The sequence below is a fragment of the Fundulus heteroclitus genome, chromosome 18, assembly GCF_011125445.2.
Source record: "Fundulus heteroclitus isolate FHET01 chromosome 18, MU-UCD_Fhet_4.1, whole genome shotgun sequence".
Lineage (NCBI taxonomy): Eukaryota > Metazoa > Chordata > Actinopteri > Cyprinodontiformes > Fundulidae > Fundulus > Fundulus heteroclitus.
In genome coordinates, this window is record NC_046378.1 from 28,363,285 (window position 1) to 28,381,394 (window position 18,110).

General features: G+C 40.7%; 1 protein-coding gene across 2 annotated transcripts; it reads right to left on the reverse strand.

The window, feature by feature from the left end:
- Positions 1-335: 335 nt before the first annotated feature.
- wdr81 (WD repeat domain 81) lies at positions 336-17,445 on the reverse strand. 2 transcript variants are annotated; one of them, XM_012874564.3, is made up of 12 exons: positions 17,163-17,445; positions 14,709-15,231; positions 10,267-13,790; positions 10,081-10,188; positions 9,756-9,955; positions 9,334-9,515; positions 8,928-9,093; positions 7,270-7,435; positions 5,265-6,077; positions 5,002-5,147; positions 4,650-4,832; positions 336-2,776 (listed from the first exon to the last, which is right to left on the reverse strand). In XM_012874564.3, exons 2-12 carry the CDS (start codon positions 15,068-15,070, stop codon positions 2,450-2,452), a joined length of 6,177 nt encoding a protein of 2,058 aa, XP_012730018.2. In that variant the 5' UTR covers positions 15,071-15,231; positions 17,163-17,445; the 3' UTR covers positions 336-2,449. The 2 variants fall into 2 exon arrangements, with proteins under 2 accessions (XP_012730018.2, XP_036005496.1); XM_036149603.1 differs by having other exon boundaries at positions 17,134-17,445.
- Positions 17,446-18,110: the final 665 nt, after the last annotated feature.

Genomic DNA, 18,110 nt, shown 5'->3' on the forward strand with positions numbered 1-18,110 from the left:
GCTGACTTCATGTTGACATTTAATGTCAGGGAACACGCTCCCGCATTTCCCAGAAGACCCGGATTTTGACATATCAGTTAAACACAAGAGGCACCAGAATCCCTCTGCTGAGCTCAAAACTCCTACATTAAGGTTGTGACCATCCAAAGAGCAATTCAGAAATAATTTCATTACAAAACGCGTTTTGCCATCAGGAAAAATCATCTTAGATTTCAAATAACACGACTGTCATCTACAAACACAAAGAGAACTTTGCACCATCTGTCCCAAAGTGGCTTAGACCAAGATAGGAGTCATGATGAATCACACAAAAAACAAAACAGGAACACACGGAAAAGATGGCGGCAATCTTTTATTAAACAATAAATATCACCAACTTCTTGTGTTATTTTCTGTTTTGAATTTCTGCTCCAAAAGTTATAGCATATATGTTACCAGAACAATTTGATCTTTAGGCAGATAATTAAAAAAGCAACATAAAAGCTCTGGTGTTATAAAAAGTGCAGAGCTTTTACACTTTAGCGCTACTTGGCTTTGAAAACCGCTAGGTTAAACCACTTTAATGCACAAACATATATAGATACATCTATAACTATAGATATATATACACACAAACTCAAGACACCTTTATTCAAGAATATTTCTTTAAAGTTACATAAAAAGGTGACAATAAAAAACAAAGTTTGTTCTCTTGGCATTGACTGTCCTATATAAAACTATTTAAAACTCTTGAATTTTCCACATTTTGTGACGTCGCAACCAGACTACTCATTGTATTACATTATAATTTTATAGGAAAGACCAACATAAAGCAGTGAATAATTAAAGTACATTGAAAATGATTTACTTTTTAAAGATTATTTTTAAAACAATAATCAGAAAGTGTGCAGAGAGAGAGAGGAATAACGCCAAGGAATAATGGCCTACTGGTACATCATAAAAACCCGAAGTCTTGTATCCACCCCCATAACTGTGATACTCGGATTTAAATAAAATCCATTGCCTTCAGAGATCACCTGATTATTTAGTGAAATCTAGTGCTAGAAAACTAACACTGCACAGTCACTTTAACAGTTTCCCAGAGTGAAACATAGTGGTGGCATCATTTTGCCGATGATTTTCTTCGGTAAGGAAAGCTGATCACAGTTGAACAGTTTAAACCTAAGCATATTCACGTGCTAGACAGACCCAGTCAACAATCTGACATTTGGGAGATTTTGCATAGAAGAATGGGCACAAATGTAATTATCTAGATGAGCAAAAGGGGTAACAAATGGTTTGCTGCAGCTATGGGAGTGTACATATGATTTACAAAAGTGCAAGCCGAAACTTTTTGAATATCTGCAACAATACATGTAAAAAAAAAAATGCATCCTTTCTCATCCACTTCACCAATATCCACTACTTCCTGTTGGTCGACCACAAAATGCATAGAAATATTTGGTTTGACATGACAGAATGTGAAAAGCTGAAGAGGAGTGAAAGTTTTCGCAAGGCACTGTAAATCAGGTTTTAATGTTGGAAACTAAAAAAAAAGTGGTCAGTCTTAGCAACTGGCATGTCCAGTAAAAGCAGCATCTACATGTAGAAAGCATAATGTTGCTACAGGGCTAAAACATGTTCTCCAAAATCCTGAAGAAATTTCAAGTAATCCATTTATAGGAGACAAAAAAAAAAAAACAACAAACAAAAACATTCAGTATTTAAAATCAGAGTGAGACTAAATGTTACAATTCAGGCATCAATTGTGCAGTATCTAGGCTGTGTATCTAACATTTGTCTGGGGTGAAAACCATAGTGTCACTTCTCTGAGTAGGCACACCGACACTGTCCTCACAACAGCAAGTGCACATTTATTGTTCATGATGTATACACAAACCTTTATCAAACAGGTCTTAAAAAACATGGAGCCGCAATAACAGAAATCATTTGCTCTACAAATACTGCATAGTTTTAATCAGTGCATTTAAATTCGCTTAGACTCATCATCAAGGAAAATGGCAGGTGAGGCCAATGATTTTTTTTTTTTTTTTTGGTTTTGTGGAGCATCTATTTGGATAAGTGTAAACACTACATAAGACCTTCCTGAGGTTGTGTTCCAATTTATTTATTCAAAATAAATAGCTGACCTACAAGTGACCTAGTCAAGACACGGGTTTACTATAATATAGTATACATCGAGAGGAAAAGGAAATAGATTTCAGTGGATGATGAAAGTCAACAGTGTGGAACACCTTCGGTCTATTAAATTCTGTGCTAGTAAGGTGGATTAACATGATTCTGCAGATGCTGAGTTTCTACAATGTCGCAACTTCCTAAAAAAAAGCTATTTAAATCAACTGACAGCATTCCCTACCATGAGCCCAAAAGGCGCAGCTCAGACATCCGTGCCTCCGTTAAGAAGACAGATCATTGGACAGAGTGTTTGGTGCAGCTAGGAGCTACTGTTTTAAGCTGATAGCCTAATGGCCCCGTTGTCAGAGCCAAGCAGCAGGAGCCTCTTGGTGGGCAGCACAGCCAGGCTGGTCAGAGTGCCGCGAAAGTTTTCTGTGCTCAGCTTTGTGCTGCTCACGGGGCTCAGGGAGATGTCTGCCATGGAGTACACCCCGATCTTGTTCGCCACCGTTCCGGTTACGATCTGCGAACCGTAAAGGTCAAAGGCGTGGATGTGGTCGGACTGTGACTTGTACTGGCGAAGGGGCTTGTTTTCAAGCTCTTTCCACACACTCAGAGTGTAGTCGGTGGAGGAGCTAATCACCAGGTTTCCCTCCGCAGCCTGAAAAATACAACAGGAAACAAGAAGCAAAGTGAATAATTGGACCACAGCAGTGAAGTACTGGCCTGTCTAAAATGTTCAAAGCTATTTCCAAGATATTTAAAGTTCAACCTTCACACAAATTAAGCGGTTTATTGACTGGTTTTCAAAATAATTGTAAAATAAAGAAACTGAACACCCAAATTAAGTGAAAATTATTTAGCTAGATCAGTCAGAAATGGTAATCTTCCCTGCAGACAATATAAACATCTGAGTAATCTCAACGTGCCCGTGAGTATCAGTGTGGTCTTTCTAATGAGTAACCCAGGTCCATATTTGCCTAAACCTGTGACTTTAAAACTAGAAATACAATCCTTGACCCAATTTGGGGTTAAATAAAGTTTGCAGTCTGTTGACAGCCTATCTGCTAGGAACAACTTTCATCATCTCTGACACATTAAAGATTAAAATAAAAGCAACTTGGTCTAATATCTGTTCTAATAGTTATCAGAAAAGCCTAATAGAGAAAGTTTGTGTGGAGTCTATAAATAACATATACAGGCCTTTAACAGCCCTTTGCACTTAAGTACAGTATCTGTGCCAGTTTCAAAGGCCCAGTCATGGTTAAAGAAAAAAAAAATACCCTTTAGATTTACGAGTTTATGTACTTTCCCATACAAGCTTGAAAAACTTTGTAATATGTTTGTACCCTGTGGGCTAGACTACAATCATTTCAGAAACTTGTAAAGAAAACCATGGTAATTAGGGTTACCATTAAGATTTTAACCAGGGGACAACAAAAATCCATTATAGCATTTTATCCGAATAATTTTCTGAGATCAAAAAAAAAAAAGTATATATATCCAATATGCGTTAATAGTCAGAAAAAAATAAAATAAAAATAATACATATATATTCCTCATGCATAAGGGCTAGAATGAAGCATTGTGTTTTGTTTCAAGAAGATAAAAGTATATAAATATATAAAAATAAATAAAAAATATATATATGAATAAATAAATATATCCATCCCGGCGTGTCCCAAAAATATGGGTATGAGCACTGGATGCATACTGCTGAGCAATCTTAGGAGAAAAATAATCAGTGTGGTGCAGATCAACGTAAAACAATCTAAAAACTGTTGCATATTTCATAATTTAGTAGTTGTTTTAAGCAAAAAGTTGCATATTTATTTAAGCAATAAATCAAACTATTATGATTAAATACAAAATATGGCAAAAGTTTAAGAAAAAAGGTACACAAAATATATGTTAGTAGTATGTGGTTTTACCAAATCCCTTTATAAACATACAAAACCGTACATGAAACATACTGAAAAATTAAAAACAACAGCGATGTTCCCATGTTTTGAAATATGGGATATCAAAGAAATGGATTTCATGTAAGTACATACATATCTTTTCTTTTTTTTTTTCCCCCCAGTGTCCCGTGTAGCAATGTGGCAATAAGAATTGATGTCTTAACGCCAAATAGAGCTCGACAGATTTTACTTTCACAAATGGAGCAATCAGCTTTCGCCAAGTGCTCCGCTTGATTTATGCATGTAAATAGTTTTATTGTGATTCCTGCGGGGAGAATTTCAAATTATGTGGACACTATAATGGGAAAGTAGGAGAGTAAAGGAAGAACAAGAAGAGAGAGAAAAAGAAAGAGAAGAAAAAAAACATGGTAAAAAAAAAAGTACATACATATCTAACATTGTGATGACAAAAAAAAAATAGTCATAAATTATATATATATATATATATATATATATAAATAAACATGACTAGCAAGGCAGCTACCATTACCATTGCATGATATGTATAATTCTGTATATTTCTAGTTTATAACACAAGTATAGTTTTGACTTGAACAGCACAGAAATGTTTACCTTCATGTGGAGAATATCTCCTTCGTGAGCTGGCCAGCCCTTCAGTACAAGTCCTGTGCGTGCATCTAACAGAACAATGAATCCTGAGGAGAAACCTGCAGCTATTGTGCGTCCTGAGGGGCTTACTGCCAGGTAGCGGATGAGCCCAGCGCTAACATTGCTATATGCCAGCCGAAATTCGTGCTGGGGACACAGGAGAAAATTAGTCACTTTCAACACTCAAATAACTCAGTCAAGGAGAAGTGCACACAAAGGCTCATTTTATTTTTGAAGATACAGCAATGATTAATAGCTGCTAGGTGATAAATGGCTTGGGTCTCGAGAGAACGAGCTCTCGAAGTGAAATTGCTACCTGCAATCCAGGTTTTCGAGGATCAATGAAGCGGAGAACAGAATCTGCACTGCCAAACACAACACTGCAGTGTGGAGCTGGCATTGTGGTGACGGCTGTAATTGGATTCTTCCCATCCACAGCTTCATATGAACGAATATGCTTGCCTAGGGACAATCAAAAAAAAGAAAAGTAATTGGACAATAAAATATGCAAGCAAAATTATAAACTCCCTAGTACAATTTAATCAGGGGCAGAAATGAATTGTATTTAATTTTCTGTACCTGTATACTGGTCCCACACATGCACAGTACCATCACAGCTCACTACTTCCTGTGAGGACTCTAGCTGTCCAACATAGAAGACAGACTTTCGATGTTCACTGTAAGTCAGCCTAGGCTCCACCTCCTGAGTCCCGTCACCATGGTTATACAGCGGCCAAAGCTTCACAGTTTTGTCTTTGCTCCCAGACAGGAAGTAATCCTCTCCCACCAGTGGTGCCAAACACTTTATGGTGCCTGAATGACCCAAGAAACTCTGCAGTCTTATCTGGTGAAAGTGGAAATATGAATCCTGTTGATTAATACCGATCTCATACTGCCAGTAGGCTAACCAGTTGCCCTGTAGAGAGCGGCTGCTACGAGGAAGCTCTTGCTTCAGGGCACTGTCCTCTGGGGAAGGACCTGCTATCCAGGAGGAGAAGGAGGACACACTGGTTGAAGGAATGGAAAATGTGGAGGCAGTGGTGATGACGGGAGTTGTATGGCTTGTGCGTCCCCAGGAGCTGGCCAGGCTGTGGTTGGTGTTACCGTCGAATTCATTGTCACGAGACACTTGGATACGATTTCCGACCAGGTGGCTTCCAAATGTGCCCGACTCCGGGAGGGAGTCTTCTTGTGTCATGGAGCTGTGCGTTGGGGCGGGGAATGGGTTAGAAACCACTTGTCTGCCGAGGCCAGAAGATGACGCTGGTTCCAACCTGGATGAAGAGGTGAGGCTGGTCTCTGTAGTCCCCTGACTCACACTCTGATGATAGGAGTTGGCCAATTGCCAGACCAGTTCATGATTTGGGACCAGCTTCTGAATGGCAGAGCCACCTATTAACAGAATACTAAACAATCAGTTTAACCCATACATTTAAAGATGCACCAATCAGTCAGCAATTATTGGCTTCACTCTTTGATTGGCAGGGGAAATCTATTCATTAAATGGATCACAAGGAGCTCCCACCATTTTTGGACTTTCACAGCATCAACAGCGTTTATAAATGAATAAAAATGCAATGACGTTTAGGGAATTTATCATTGTGACGGAGAGGTGCAAATGCACTGCAAGTACATAAATGAGCTGCGAACACTTTTTTGTGTGAGGCTAACACACAAAACACACGCAATGGAAGAATGCAGCAAAAGAGAAATGCTGCAATCACAGAAATTAGACACAGGCAGAGGCAAAAATGCTGCGCCTCTAGTGGCTCTCTTTTTAACACAGTGCAAAAACGAATCTAAAAATAAGTAAAATGTTCTTAAAGTTAGTGTATTTGTCCATGATTTGAGCAAGAATGAAAGGAGTATTTTGACCCCTAAAATTAGATAATTAGACATCCTGCACTTGAAATAAGATGATGGAGATGAATTGTTCCTATTTTAAGTGCAAAAATCTTATTCCATTGGCAAATCATCGTATTTACTTGCTCAAATCAAGGACAAATACACTAACTTTATGAACATTTTACTTATTTTTAAGTTCTGTTTTTGCAGTGTAGGTTGACAGCCGCGCTATACGCTGCACCAACCTGTGTGCTCGATTCATCACATTTTTTAAGATACATAAATCGGAACAATTCTATCATATTCTTTGGGATTCAAAAATGCTACCTCTATCAAAGAACAGCTAACAGGCTCTTTCAGTTCTTTCAGGAAACGTTTTGACACCTATCCGGGAGTCTTTGTCAATTCTGGTGACTCGCACTTGAGCAACCAGAAAAAAATATGAACGAAAGCCCTATTGCCTCCGATTTAAGACCGTTTGCTGCTGCGATGATAACTGAGAATTAGCACAGGCATCAATCAAAGAACTTGCAGCATATTTTATTCTATTGTTTTGTGTTCAAAATCAAAATTGGCAGGTCAGACCTCCAAGAAAACTAGGAATTGGTATCAGCCAAGAAAATCCTGATTGGTGCATCTCTATTATAACAAATACTAATGCATCATTAACAAGGAGCATATTTTGCTATATGCTCATTTCAACAAGTGAATGTGTTTAGTCATATGAGGAAAGAATTACCTATGAGACAGTAGAAGGGAATGTAAGAGGCATGGGCCATCTCTGGATTGAATACAGCCTGCAGCTCCTCCAAGACCCCCATCTCATATGTTTCATTTGACCCCTCAGGTGTACACACATCCACCACTGTTACTTCTCCCACAGTTCTCCGAGGGGCATGATTCAGCTAAGGAGGTAAAGAGACAATTATGTTTGTCTAGAGTCAATCAAGTTAGTTGAATTTTTCTACTTACTGAAAACAAGACAATGTACAAGTCATAGATAGATGCTGTGGCTGGCAAAAGTATTCATCTTCTATTTTCTTATGTTATAACCACAAAATTTGATCTATTTTACTAAGATTTTTTTTGTGATAGACCATAGCAAATATTTGTGAAGAGGAAGCAAAATAATGTGTGGTTTTAATTTTTCTTCCATACAAAATGTCTGGGTTAGTTTTATTCCTACCCCATCACAGACTAGTCTTTTAAAAACTCTAACAGTTTTTTTTTTTTCCTGCATTTACATCACTTGATCTAACCCCATTAACTCTGACCAGCCTCCCTGGTCAGAGCTTTCTTCTGGCCACTTTTCGAAGAAGACCAGATTTCTGAATTGCACGATAAACAGTTGTTCCATTAACAATTTCTCCCATCTGAACTGTGTAGGCTATATCTCAAGCTTCTCCAAAGCTACCATGGGTATCTTCTCTGCTTATTCTGCCCTTTGTCTTTTTCAGTCAGTAAGTTTTGCAGTTGGACCATATAAACCATAACAGAAAAAAACTCCTTGAGAGGTTCAAAGCTTTGAATAGCATTTAATAATCAATCCCTACTTTAAACTTCTAAGTTTTAATACCACATTTGCTAATTTATCTTCTTTAGCAAACATTTGAGGGAATTGGTTCCACTGAAATGTACTTAAGGAAAGCAGCATAAAAGGGGTTAATACAAAAGAACACCATAAGTCTCAGATTTCTAACTTAAAAACAATGTACCATTGTCCTTTGAAGGAAGAGCTGAGACAAAAAGCAAAGCTCTTGATATACCGGTCTGTCTACGTTCCGACCCTCTCCTATGGTCATGAGGTACGGATCGTGACCAAAAGAATGAGATCCTGGATACAAGTAGCCAAAATAAGCTTCCTCTAGAGGGTGGATTGGCTCAGCCTTAGAGATGGGGTGAGGGGTTTGTGAGCTCAAAATAGAGTTGTCAGATGAGGTTGTTTGGGATCTGATCAGAATGGCCCTTTGGTGCCTCCCTTTGGAGGTTTTCCTGGACACGTCCAACAAGGAGGAGACCCTGTGGAAGACCCAGAACTCACTGAAGGGACTATATATCCCATCTGTCCTGGGAATGTCTTGGGACCCTCCACAGATAGCTGGCACTGGGGAGAGGGCTTCTGAGACCCGATCTTGGATAAGCGCAAGACAATAGATGGATGGGTAGATTTCCCTTTGACGTTAAAAGGATGCGATCACACAAAATCCTAATAAAATACATTAAAGTTTGTGGTTTTAATGCTTCTACAAGTGGAAACCTTCTAGGAGTATGAATACTTTTGCAGCACATTCACATTGGAGGTTAAATATATAACTTGACTTGTTTAGGGCTTCTGAAGTTCACCATTTCGGTTAAACGATTGATGCATTCTCGTGAAGAGTTAAAATACTTGTGTACCTGGGACTGAAGAGAATGGAGCAGAGAAAAAACAGCAAAGAATCGGCACAAAGTGTCAGCCATGTGCTGCTGCACCATCTCCCTCCCAATGCGCAGACAGATGAGAGCCATTAGGCTCAGCATCTTTAGGCAGACAGCAATGCGCGTTTGTACACCACTGGGGAACCTACACAATGCAACAGAATTGATTACTGACTTCTACATCTCATGGTTTATGATACTATTCTGTTCAAACACAAAAAAATAAAGATTTTAAACTTTAAAACAGATCCTGCTTAACAGCAAACGACAAAAGTACAACTGCCTGTAGTATTTGGGTTATTTTTGTAAGTTTGCAGTTTAATATCTGTAACTGTAATCTGACGTCTTCTCTACCCACATTACATGAGTGTTGTGCGTTACTTACCCCATTCTTGGTGTAGTAATTAGATTTAAAAGTGGAAGGAGCACATCCTGATTCAGCTTCATAAGCATGTCCATTAGTGTGGTATCAGACAGGAAAACAATGATCTTCTGGGTAAGTGCTACGGCTCCGAGCAGACTGGCTTCCTTACGCGTGTTTAGACGCTGTGAAGATGGTGGAGACACCTGAAAAATATTTCAAAAGTCTAAGCCACTATGGTTACCATTTGAACTGGTAATAGCTTTAGCATTGTGTTTGTTTCATTTATCAAAAAGCCACGGAATGGGGTGGCAAACTAGCTGTGGCTAAAACTGTCTGCATAACTTGTACTATCCATACGATGCAATGTTTACTGCACTTGTCCTTGTTACACATGAACATCATCTCAACAACATTGAGTACATTTCATTTTTTCCTCATCTTACCAGATATCCTATATAAGGCAGGTATTGATAGGTGAGAACAGGCTCTCCATATAGCTGAGCTATGTAGATGAGAGAGTCTAAAACAGGTCTGGCTGTTTGATCACCAACTACAGGTTTTTTCTCATACACGTTGCCCATTCCCACACTTTCCAGCTGGCTCTCCACAGAGGAAGGGGACACAAACTGATGATTTTCAGGTCCTATAAAAAGGAGATGATGCGAAAAAGTGTGAAGAAAGCAACGGCACGTTCATGTAAAACAACAGACTGTTTCCACTGATGTTAAAGTAAGGCAGCAAACATTTTGAGATGTTGAATTCACACACCAATGTAACAGTTTGTGAGCAATCGCAGCAAATTTCTGGCAACATATCGAGACGTCACAGTTGGTCCCAGTTTTGCTGATAGCCATCGAACAGTTTTGCAGACTGTATCTGTGAACAGCGACATCAAACATTACAAGTCATAGAAAATGTAAAAAGAGCTAAGCACATGGCCTATTATCGGCTCACCTAAAAGAATCTTTTGCTCTTTCTCCTCAGACTCCTCCGACGGATCACGGTCGTCTTCCTCTTCCTCCTGACCACCCTCAATCCCCTTTTCAGTCTCATCGACCCTCATTCCATTAGTCTCGCCTTGAAGAGTCGCAAGAGTGGAACCTGAATCGGTTAGATCAAGGTTGAGGGAAGCTGGTTGATCGGTCCCCTCCTTGCTGTCGCTGGCCAACTCTTCTTCCTCTAACTCGCCGCTGTCCTCTCCCTCGCTAGCATGTTTCAGATCCTGGCTGCTGTCTGCAGATTTCAGACTCGCTCTGTCCCGCATTGAATCGTCACCCAAGGAGAGTTCACTCGTGCTGCTTTTGTCACTTAATTTCCCCACGCTTAAAGATTCCTGATCCGGATCGTTGGCTGCAGAGTTCTGGCTCTGCTGCTTCCCAGCGCCGTCTTCTCCACTGTTTACATAAAACTCATTCTGAAAGTCCTCCACTTCAGAAAGAAACACCTGGTCATTGAGACTGATGCCAGAGGAGTAGTCAACTAGTCCGGCGTCTCCAACCAGCCCGACTCCTCCACTGACCCCGCCGTTACTGCCCATGTTGCCACCAACCGACGCAGACGACGGCCGTGCCTTGCCAACCTGGAAGTCCTCTTCTTCTTCTAGGTTACAAAGGCCAGTCCTCAGTCCTTTATAACCTTCTCCGCCAGTGCCCGAGCTCTCAAAGCCAGTTAGGACTTGCAGCACGTGTGGGAGCAGGCTAGAAAGAAAGGCCTGGAGACCAAGCCTCATAATCAGTTGAAGGATAAAACAGTCGGTGTAGAGATAGAAACGTCCTTTGAGACAGTGAGGGTTTTCATAAACGTTGATCAGTGGCTTCAGCAGGTACTTGTTTGCATTTCTGGGACCTAAGACTGTAGAGATGGGCTCAAACAGGTACCACGCTGCGTAGACAGCAGTGGATTCCTCATGCATAAGGGTTAGAATGAAGGGCAAGAGAATCTCAAGACCTTCGGCAGTGATTTTACTCCGCAATAGCGCTTCGAGCTGCTGCCACAGGTGGAAGACGATGTCTCTTCCCTGAAGGCTACACACAGTACCCATCTTTGCACGATAGGAAAAGATAAAGTCATGAAGTGCAGCGAAATAGGAGGGGAAAGGAAATGGACTGATGATGGAGTTCAACAACAGGTGAGGACTTGGAGGAGGGAGACCATCATAGATAGGGTCGTATTTGAAAACAAGAGGCTCTGGGCAAACTGGTGCTTCCCTGTGTGCTACTCTAGCATGCTTCTCTAGTAGCAACAAGGTCTCAAGAGCATGGTGCAAAGACAGTGGCACATCACGAAGGTTGGCAGAGCACAGCTTCACGACAGCCTGGAAACGCTGTCTGAGTGGAGTGTCTGCTTTCAGTCCTCTGAGTTTGGCAGCATAGAATATTTCTGCGGTGAGGACACCAAGCGCCTGCACATCCCTTTGGAAGAGGTTAGTGAGAGATGGTCCAGATTCAGTTTTCAAACCCTTTCTGGCCGAGTCACAAGATGTTGCAGGATGCAATACTTCAGCATGAAGACTTTTAACCAAGAAGTTATTCAACTTCTCCAGCTCTTCCAATGGTTGCAATGGGCTGAAGCCTTCCGGGAGAATTATTTTAACTTCTTCTGTATTGGTAGTCGTAACGTTTTCCCCATATTTTTTGTTCATTGGCCCACCTTTTTGTAACACTGCACTTCGTAAAGCAGGAGCTATGCCACTTAAGAAATCAGCTGATGATGGACTTGGAGACTGGGATGTTATGTTTGTTCGCTCTCCACCAATTTTACCTCCCCCGGCAGTGATGGTCGGCAAACTAACAGGGCAAGATGCAGAAGTGGACGAGCCAGTCGATGCTAATGAGTCTATAGCTTCTGTACCTTGTTCAAGCTCTTCATCTTTGTCTGTCATGGTCCAGACATTGGACTCGCACCCTTTGGATTCTGGTATCATTCCATCCAAAGTGTCAACGACGGCGTCAACAGAAGGGATGTGTAGAGAAGGCACATTAAGAGCAGCGAGGCTAAGAACAGGAGGTTCTGCTGGGGCGTACTGGGATGCAGATAAGCGCGGTGGGTGGGGCTGGTCAAACAACTGAACTACACCATAGGTTGTCAGATTAGTGTGGTTGTCCACAAGGTGCAGGCACACATTCTTGGCCTTGATAGCTTCTTTACCTGACAGCTTGTAGCCAAATGTGAGATCTATCCAGTGATGTAAATGCTGGGAAACGTCTCTGCTCTCCAGAAGGTCCCGATGGACCTCAATAAACTCTTCACACGACTTGCACCAAGAAGGCACATCCAGATCGGGCATATCTGGGTGGATTGAGCGGAAAATGGAAGGATCCGTGTAAAACTCTGGAATGCATTCATCAGGAGTCCAGCTCTGCATGCGCTCCATAGTGGCTGGGTATTCATTGGGCTCCCACTGCGACCTAACGTGGCTACAAAGCACTGACTTGGGTGTCTGTCGGGCTTTGTAGACATAATAGGTGATGTCTGACAGCACATCAGATATGTGATGAGGTACGTGTAGGTGCTCGGCTTGTCCATGACCTCCGACGCCAACGCTGATATCTCCACCTACAACACCTACACCAATTCCATTACCCGCTGCAGCTGCCAACGCCTCTTTGGTCATCTCATATGTAAAGTCCAGCTGCTTGTCCCCCTTGTTGAGCCTGAACTTTGACCTCCTGAGATCCCTAAATTTTCCAAAAGGGACAGTAAAATCCACGACCCAAGGCAGCACCGGGTGATAGTTGGGGTCCCCGGTACGTCGTCCAGCTAACCGGTTCAGTTCCATTAAGTAATGAAAGTTACCGACTCGTCCATGAACCCAGTCCAGAACCAGTGTCTTCAGCTCATCAAAGCAGTCTTTACACAGTCTATTGTTCTCTTGGCTCAGACATTTCATTTCTGTTGACAGGACATTTTTTGGCTCTTGGCTTGCGCTATCATCACTCGTCACCTCTTCTTCTGACCCCAGGTCCTCATAATGAGAAAGGTTGAGTTTGAGGTGGCTGGAGAGTTGTTCATCTACTGCTATATCCTGAAGAGACAGTTCTCCACAAGAAAGGCCTGCTGTATGGCATGACCGCATAGCTACCAGGACCTGGTAGATAATGAACAAGACTTTGGCATGACTGTTGGCAAGCTTTGCAGGGCTGAAGGACACAATGTCGTGAAGCGAATACTGAGTGTAGGGTAGAATCAGATACATCATTTCTGCCGTCTCAATCAGACACTCTGCTGGCAGGACATTAGGACAAAGACTGTCTGACTGGGATTTTGAAAAACAGGACAAGCGAGGTGGCAAAAATATGTCTTTTTCCTTCTCTCTGGCTGGAGACAGGGAAGGTGAAAATTTGTCGGGTGAGATGAAGGTCAATTTGAAGAGCTTCTCCAGTGCATGGCGTATTGCATCTACAGCAGTAATATGCATCTGCTCACTGGGCCCTGTATAAGCTTGCACAAGTTTGTAATGAGCTTCCCGCCACAGATTTCTGGTGGAAAAGAAAAGAGAAAAGCCCAAACAGTTAATACAAATTATATCTTGGTAACATTATTCCTTATTGAATTCATATAATTTACAACTTTTGTACAATCACACTGAAACAGAAATTGCACAACTCCTTAAAGCTGATTTTAAATAATCTTGCCTTTGGCTATAAGCAAAAATGTAAAGTACAATAATAACTTCAACAAATCTGAAGCCTTGAGTTAATTACGCATGTTAAAACAATTAAGATTGTTTTACAATGTCAGAGTGTACAGAAGACCAGGGTGAAGGCCTCCACAATCGCCTGGATCACTGACGACCTGAGAAAACAGGTCGTCATGGATCCAGGTTTCTGGATCCATGATTTATAATCATTAATGCTTTGTGCAAATGTTTTGTTTTTAATGTTTTATAATAATTTCACACTTAAATAACATGTACCTGTTCAGATGCATCACTTAAGGTTACAAATTCTAAAACTATGTAATTGAAGCCAACCTGCAATTTATTTTTAGATACTTAACATATGATCATTTTTATGATTTATAGTTACTGTAACTATTAATTTTGTTGGAATGTACAATTGCAAAGATAAACTTTTATAGTTAAGTTTCAAAGATTTTTTTGACAAATCTCACATTTTTAGAAATGTATTTAAAAAACATGGATTCTTTACTGATCTAATTAAGTAGGTCACTAATACTTTTCAAAAGCATTCTAATAAATAAAGTATAAAAACAAGCTCTTTAGTTTGGCTTAGTTCTGAAACTGAAGCAGAGATGACCAATCAGTTTAATCTGACCCAATCTGTATTATATGATTGAATTTTACTTTGTAAAGTGCCTTGAGATGACATGTTTCATGAATTGGTGCTATATAAATAAAATAAAATTTAATTGAACTGAATGAGTTTTCACTGTACCTGACATTATGCTGTGACACACTTTGCATGGTTTTAACATAGGAATTCTGCGAGGGCAAGTCCATTTCATGATGCCACGGATCTCTGGCCAGTCTGTAGCTCAGCTTGCTTTTCCTCAGGCCCTGAATACATACTCGTGTCCAGCCAGGCGGCAACTTAGTCTGCGAAGACCAGAGGTGAGTAGAGACTTCCGCCGTGCTGATGCTTTCAAAGCGGGCACAACGCAACACCCTCTTCTCCCTGAGACCCATCACCCAGCGCGTAGGAACCAAGGCTACAAGCTCTCCAGGACGAGGCCCCTGGCCCTGCTGCTGCCGGTCAACTCCCAGGTCTCTCTCCACTGCTTGCATCAGCCAATCCATGGTAAGTCTTCAAAGGATTTTTTTCTTTTTACAGTTGCACTCTTACCAGTGACTTTACCACAATCTCTCCCCCCAGGATGGTAATCAAAGGTCCATGGAGAAATTTAACAGTCATCAAGAGCAGAGCCGGTCTCCTCTTCAGCCTGCCTCTGCAAAAATGACTGACAAACACAAAAGGGCAATTAGGTGAGAACCACTGAACTGTTCAAATAAAGTCTTTATGAAGCACTTTCAATAAACAGCATTTCGGGGGAAAATACTTTTTCCCCACCTAAGAAGTGCAGTTTACAGAGAGAGCAAAGAGACTCATTCGTCTAATGATAACTAAAAGTTAAATTAAACTAAAACTCCCATTTAATTTTAAAAACTGATATGAACATTCATTAACTACAGAAATAACCCTCAATAAGTAAAGTAGATACAATTATGTTACTTTTGGTTTTATCACAACGTCTTTTACAGAGGACGTGAGGGACCTGGAAGAATTGTACAATATAAGTAAACCTGACAAATATGTGGAACAGGGACCATAAATGATTTTAAACATCATTAAAAGAATCTTAAAATATATTCTTAAAAATCCAGATTAAGAAGATGTGGTGCACTGCTGGAGAAAGCGCAGACATCTCAAGGACACAAATTACATTTGTCAAATTCCTAGTGTTAAACCACTCTGAAAGAAGATTCTTGTCTTGGCTAAGGAGAAATTGGCATAGACCGTTGGTCAGTGGTCCAAATTCCTCTTTTCAGATTAAGCTAAATTCTGCATTTAATTTGGAAATCAATGTCCCAGGATGAAGAGTGGAGAGACACACAGAATGAAAGATACAAGAGTTCCAGTATAAAGTCTCCACAGTTGGTGACGGTTTGTAGAACCATCTACCGATGTTGATCCATTTGAAACATATATTCAGCACAGACATCTAGCAGGATATTTTAGAGCACTTAATGCTTCCTTCTGCTGACAAGCATTTCTGGGCAGAAACAAAGGCTGATGGATGGTTTCCATGCCACGCCACAATGATGCAATATATCATGCAAAAAAAAGGAGGCCCAACTAAGCACTGAGTGCATCTATCTTACAGTACATGAATATGCCTATGAAAATTCTCAGTTAATTGGGTCATCGCAACAGCAAACAGGCTTAAATTGGAGGCAACCGGACTTTCGTTCAGTTCTTCTGAAGCGGTTTTGACACTTATGCAGGAATCTTTGTCAATCGTGGAGGCTCACACTTTGCAGTAAACAAATATGTTTTGGGTATGCTAACATTTCTGTTTTGAAACTCGTTTTTTCATTCATCTTATTTCATTTTTCTGATAAACTGAATTTGGGATTTTCATTAACTGTGAGCCACAATCGTCAAATTCAGCTGAAATAAACTTGGAACCAATCTTTCTGTGTTAAATAAATCCAGAGGATAGCGTTTCCCTTATAGAAAAGATATGTAAATAAACTTTTCAGCGATATTTTTGCCTATTGAGAAGCATCCGCTTTAAAGTCTTTGCACCTGGGCCGAGAGAGAAATGACCAACCTCTGCCAACAAACTGCTTCTTATAGATAAGGGGCTTTATAACATGATCTGATGCCAATAAAAAGATTAATAAAACTTAAAGTCCAACGACTTGTCTCACATGACTGCAATATCTCTGCACCAGCAGCATCCATTTAATCTGTCTGAATCATAGCTGCCTCTAAGTTTGCCTGAAATTACATTAAGGTACCACTTTAGCACTATGAGTTGTACTAACGGCATGTGATCTCTGTATACCCTAAAACATGTATGCAATTAAACAGACAACATTCACGTAAAATCTAGAGAACCAATAGTGCACATTTTACACATTTTCTAAGTGATTTAAAGTAAACGCCAAACTAACATGGCAGATGAAATGATAAAAAAGCCTTAAGATTTTTAGGGAAGTAAAGCTAGCTAACACTTAGCTTAACAAAGAGGCTAACGTTACGACAGCCAAATGAGTAAAAACATTATTAAGTCAGTGGCAAACTTTACAGACGGCTGGCTTTAAATGCAAGTGCAGACACCAGCAAGTACGCTCACTCTTCAGCGCTTAGCGGCTCGCCTCTCACCACTTGTAGCAGTTGACAGCTAGTTCTTTTTTTGGCCGTCGAGCTAACGGCGAATCCCCGCTTCACGCATGATGATGGCTTCGTGTCGCGCTACGAATCCGGTGCACAATGCGAGGTTGGCGTCATTTTTTTTTTCTGACGTTTGCAGACGCGTGTCGGCCGGTTTGGACAGACAGTCGGACGGACTAGAGCCAGTCAGCCGAGCCGACTGTGTTTTTGTTGTGAGCTAGTTGGAGCCATATTTTCAGAAACGGCGCCTCACGTGACACAGCGGCACCAGCAGCCTCGCGTCATGTGATTCCAGCTGCAGCTGCTGCTGCTGGCCTGCTGGCCTTCAGCAGACAGGACGGCCTCCTCAATCACAGCCACTCAGTGAAGGTTCAGAAGTCACGGCTACGTTAGGGATATAGTTATGTAGCCAGAAGGATAGCAGAGATATCATAAGATTAATGTGCACAGTAGACATCACTCAGTCGATCTTTATTTACTGCGCTCTCATACAGGCAGCTGTAGCACAATGTGCTTTACATATGTTAAAAAGAAGAAATTGATGTGATCAATATTTATGTTGTGAAAACACAAGTGTAGATAAAAAAAATCCCCCCCACCAAAAAAAATAAATAAATAAAATAAAAGTTTTGTCTTTCTGCAGAAAAATAACACCTTTGTGATTATTAGAAGTTTAATAATGCAAATTATCCTAAATAATTTATAGCTAGATATTTTCTTACAGAGCACTTTGCTCTCCAACTAAATCCGCCTTCTTTTCATAGTTCCTTGAGCATCTAAAAGTAGAAGGAGAGTTTGAGCTTTCAGTTGTCGGGTTTCTCTCTTGTAGAACCAGCTCCCACTTAGTTTGTTTATGTCTGAGGCCGAAACCTTAACAACTTTACCCTAAACCTAAGCCTTAACAACCAAGCCTAAATTCTATGTCTTTTAATAAAGCCA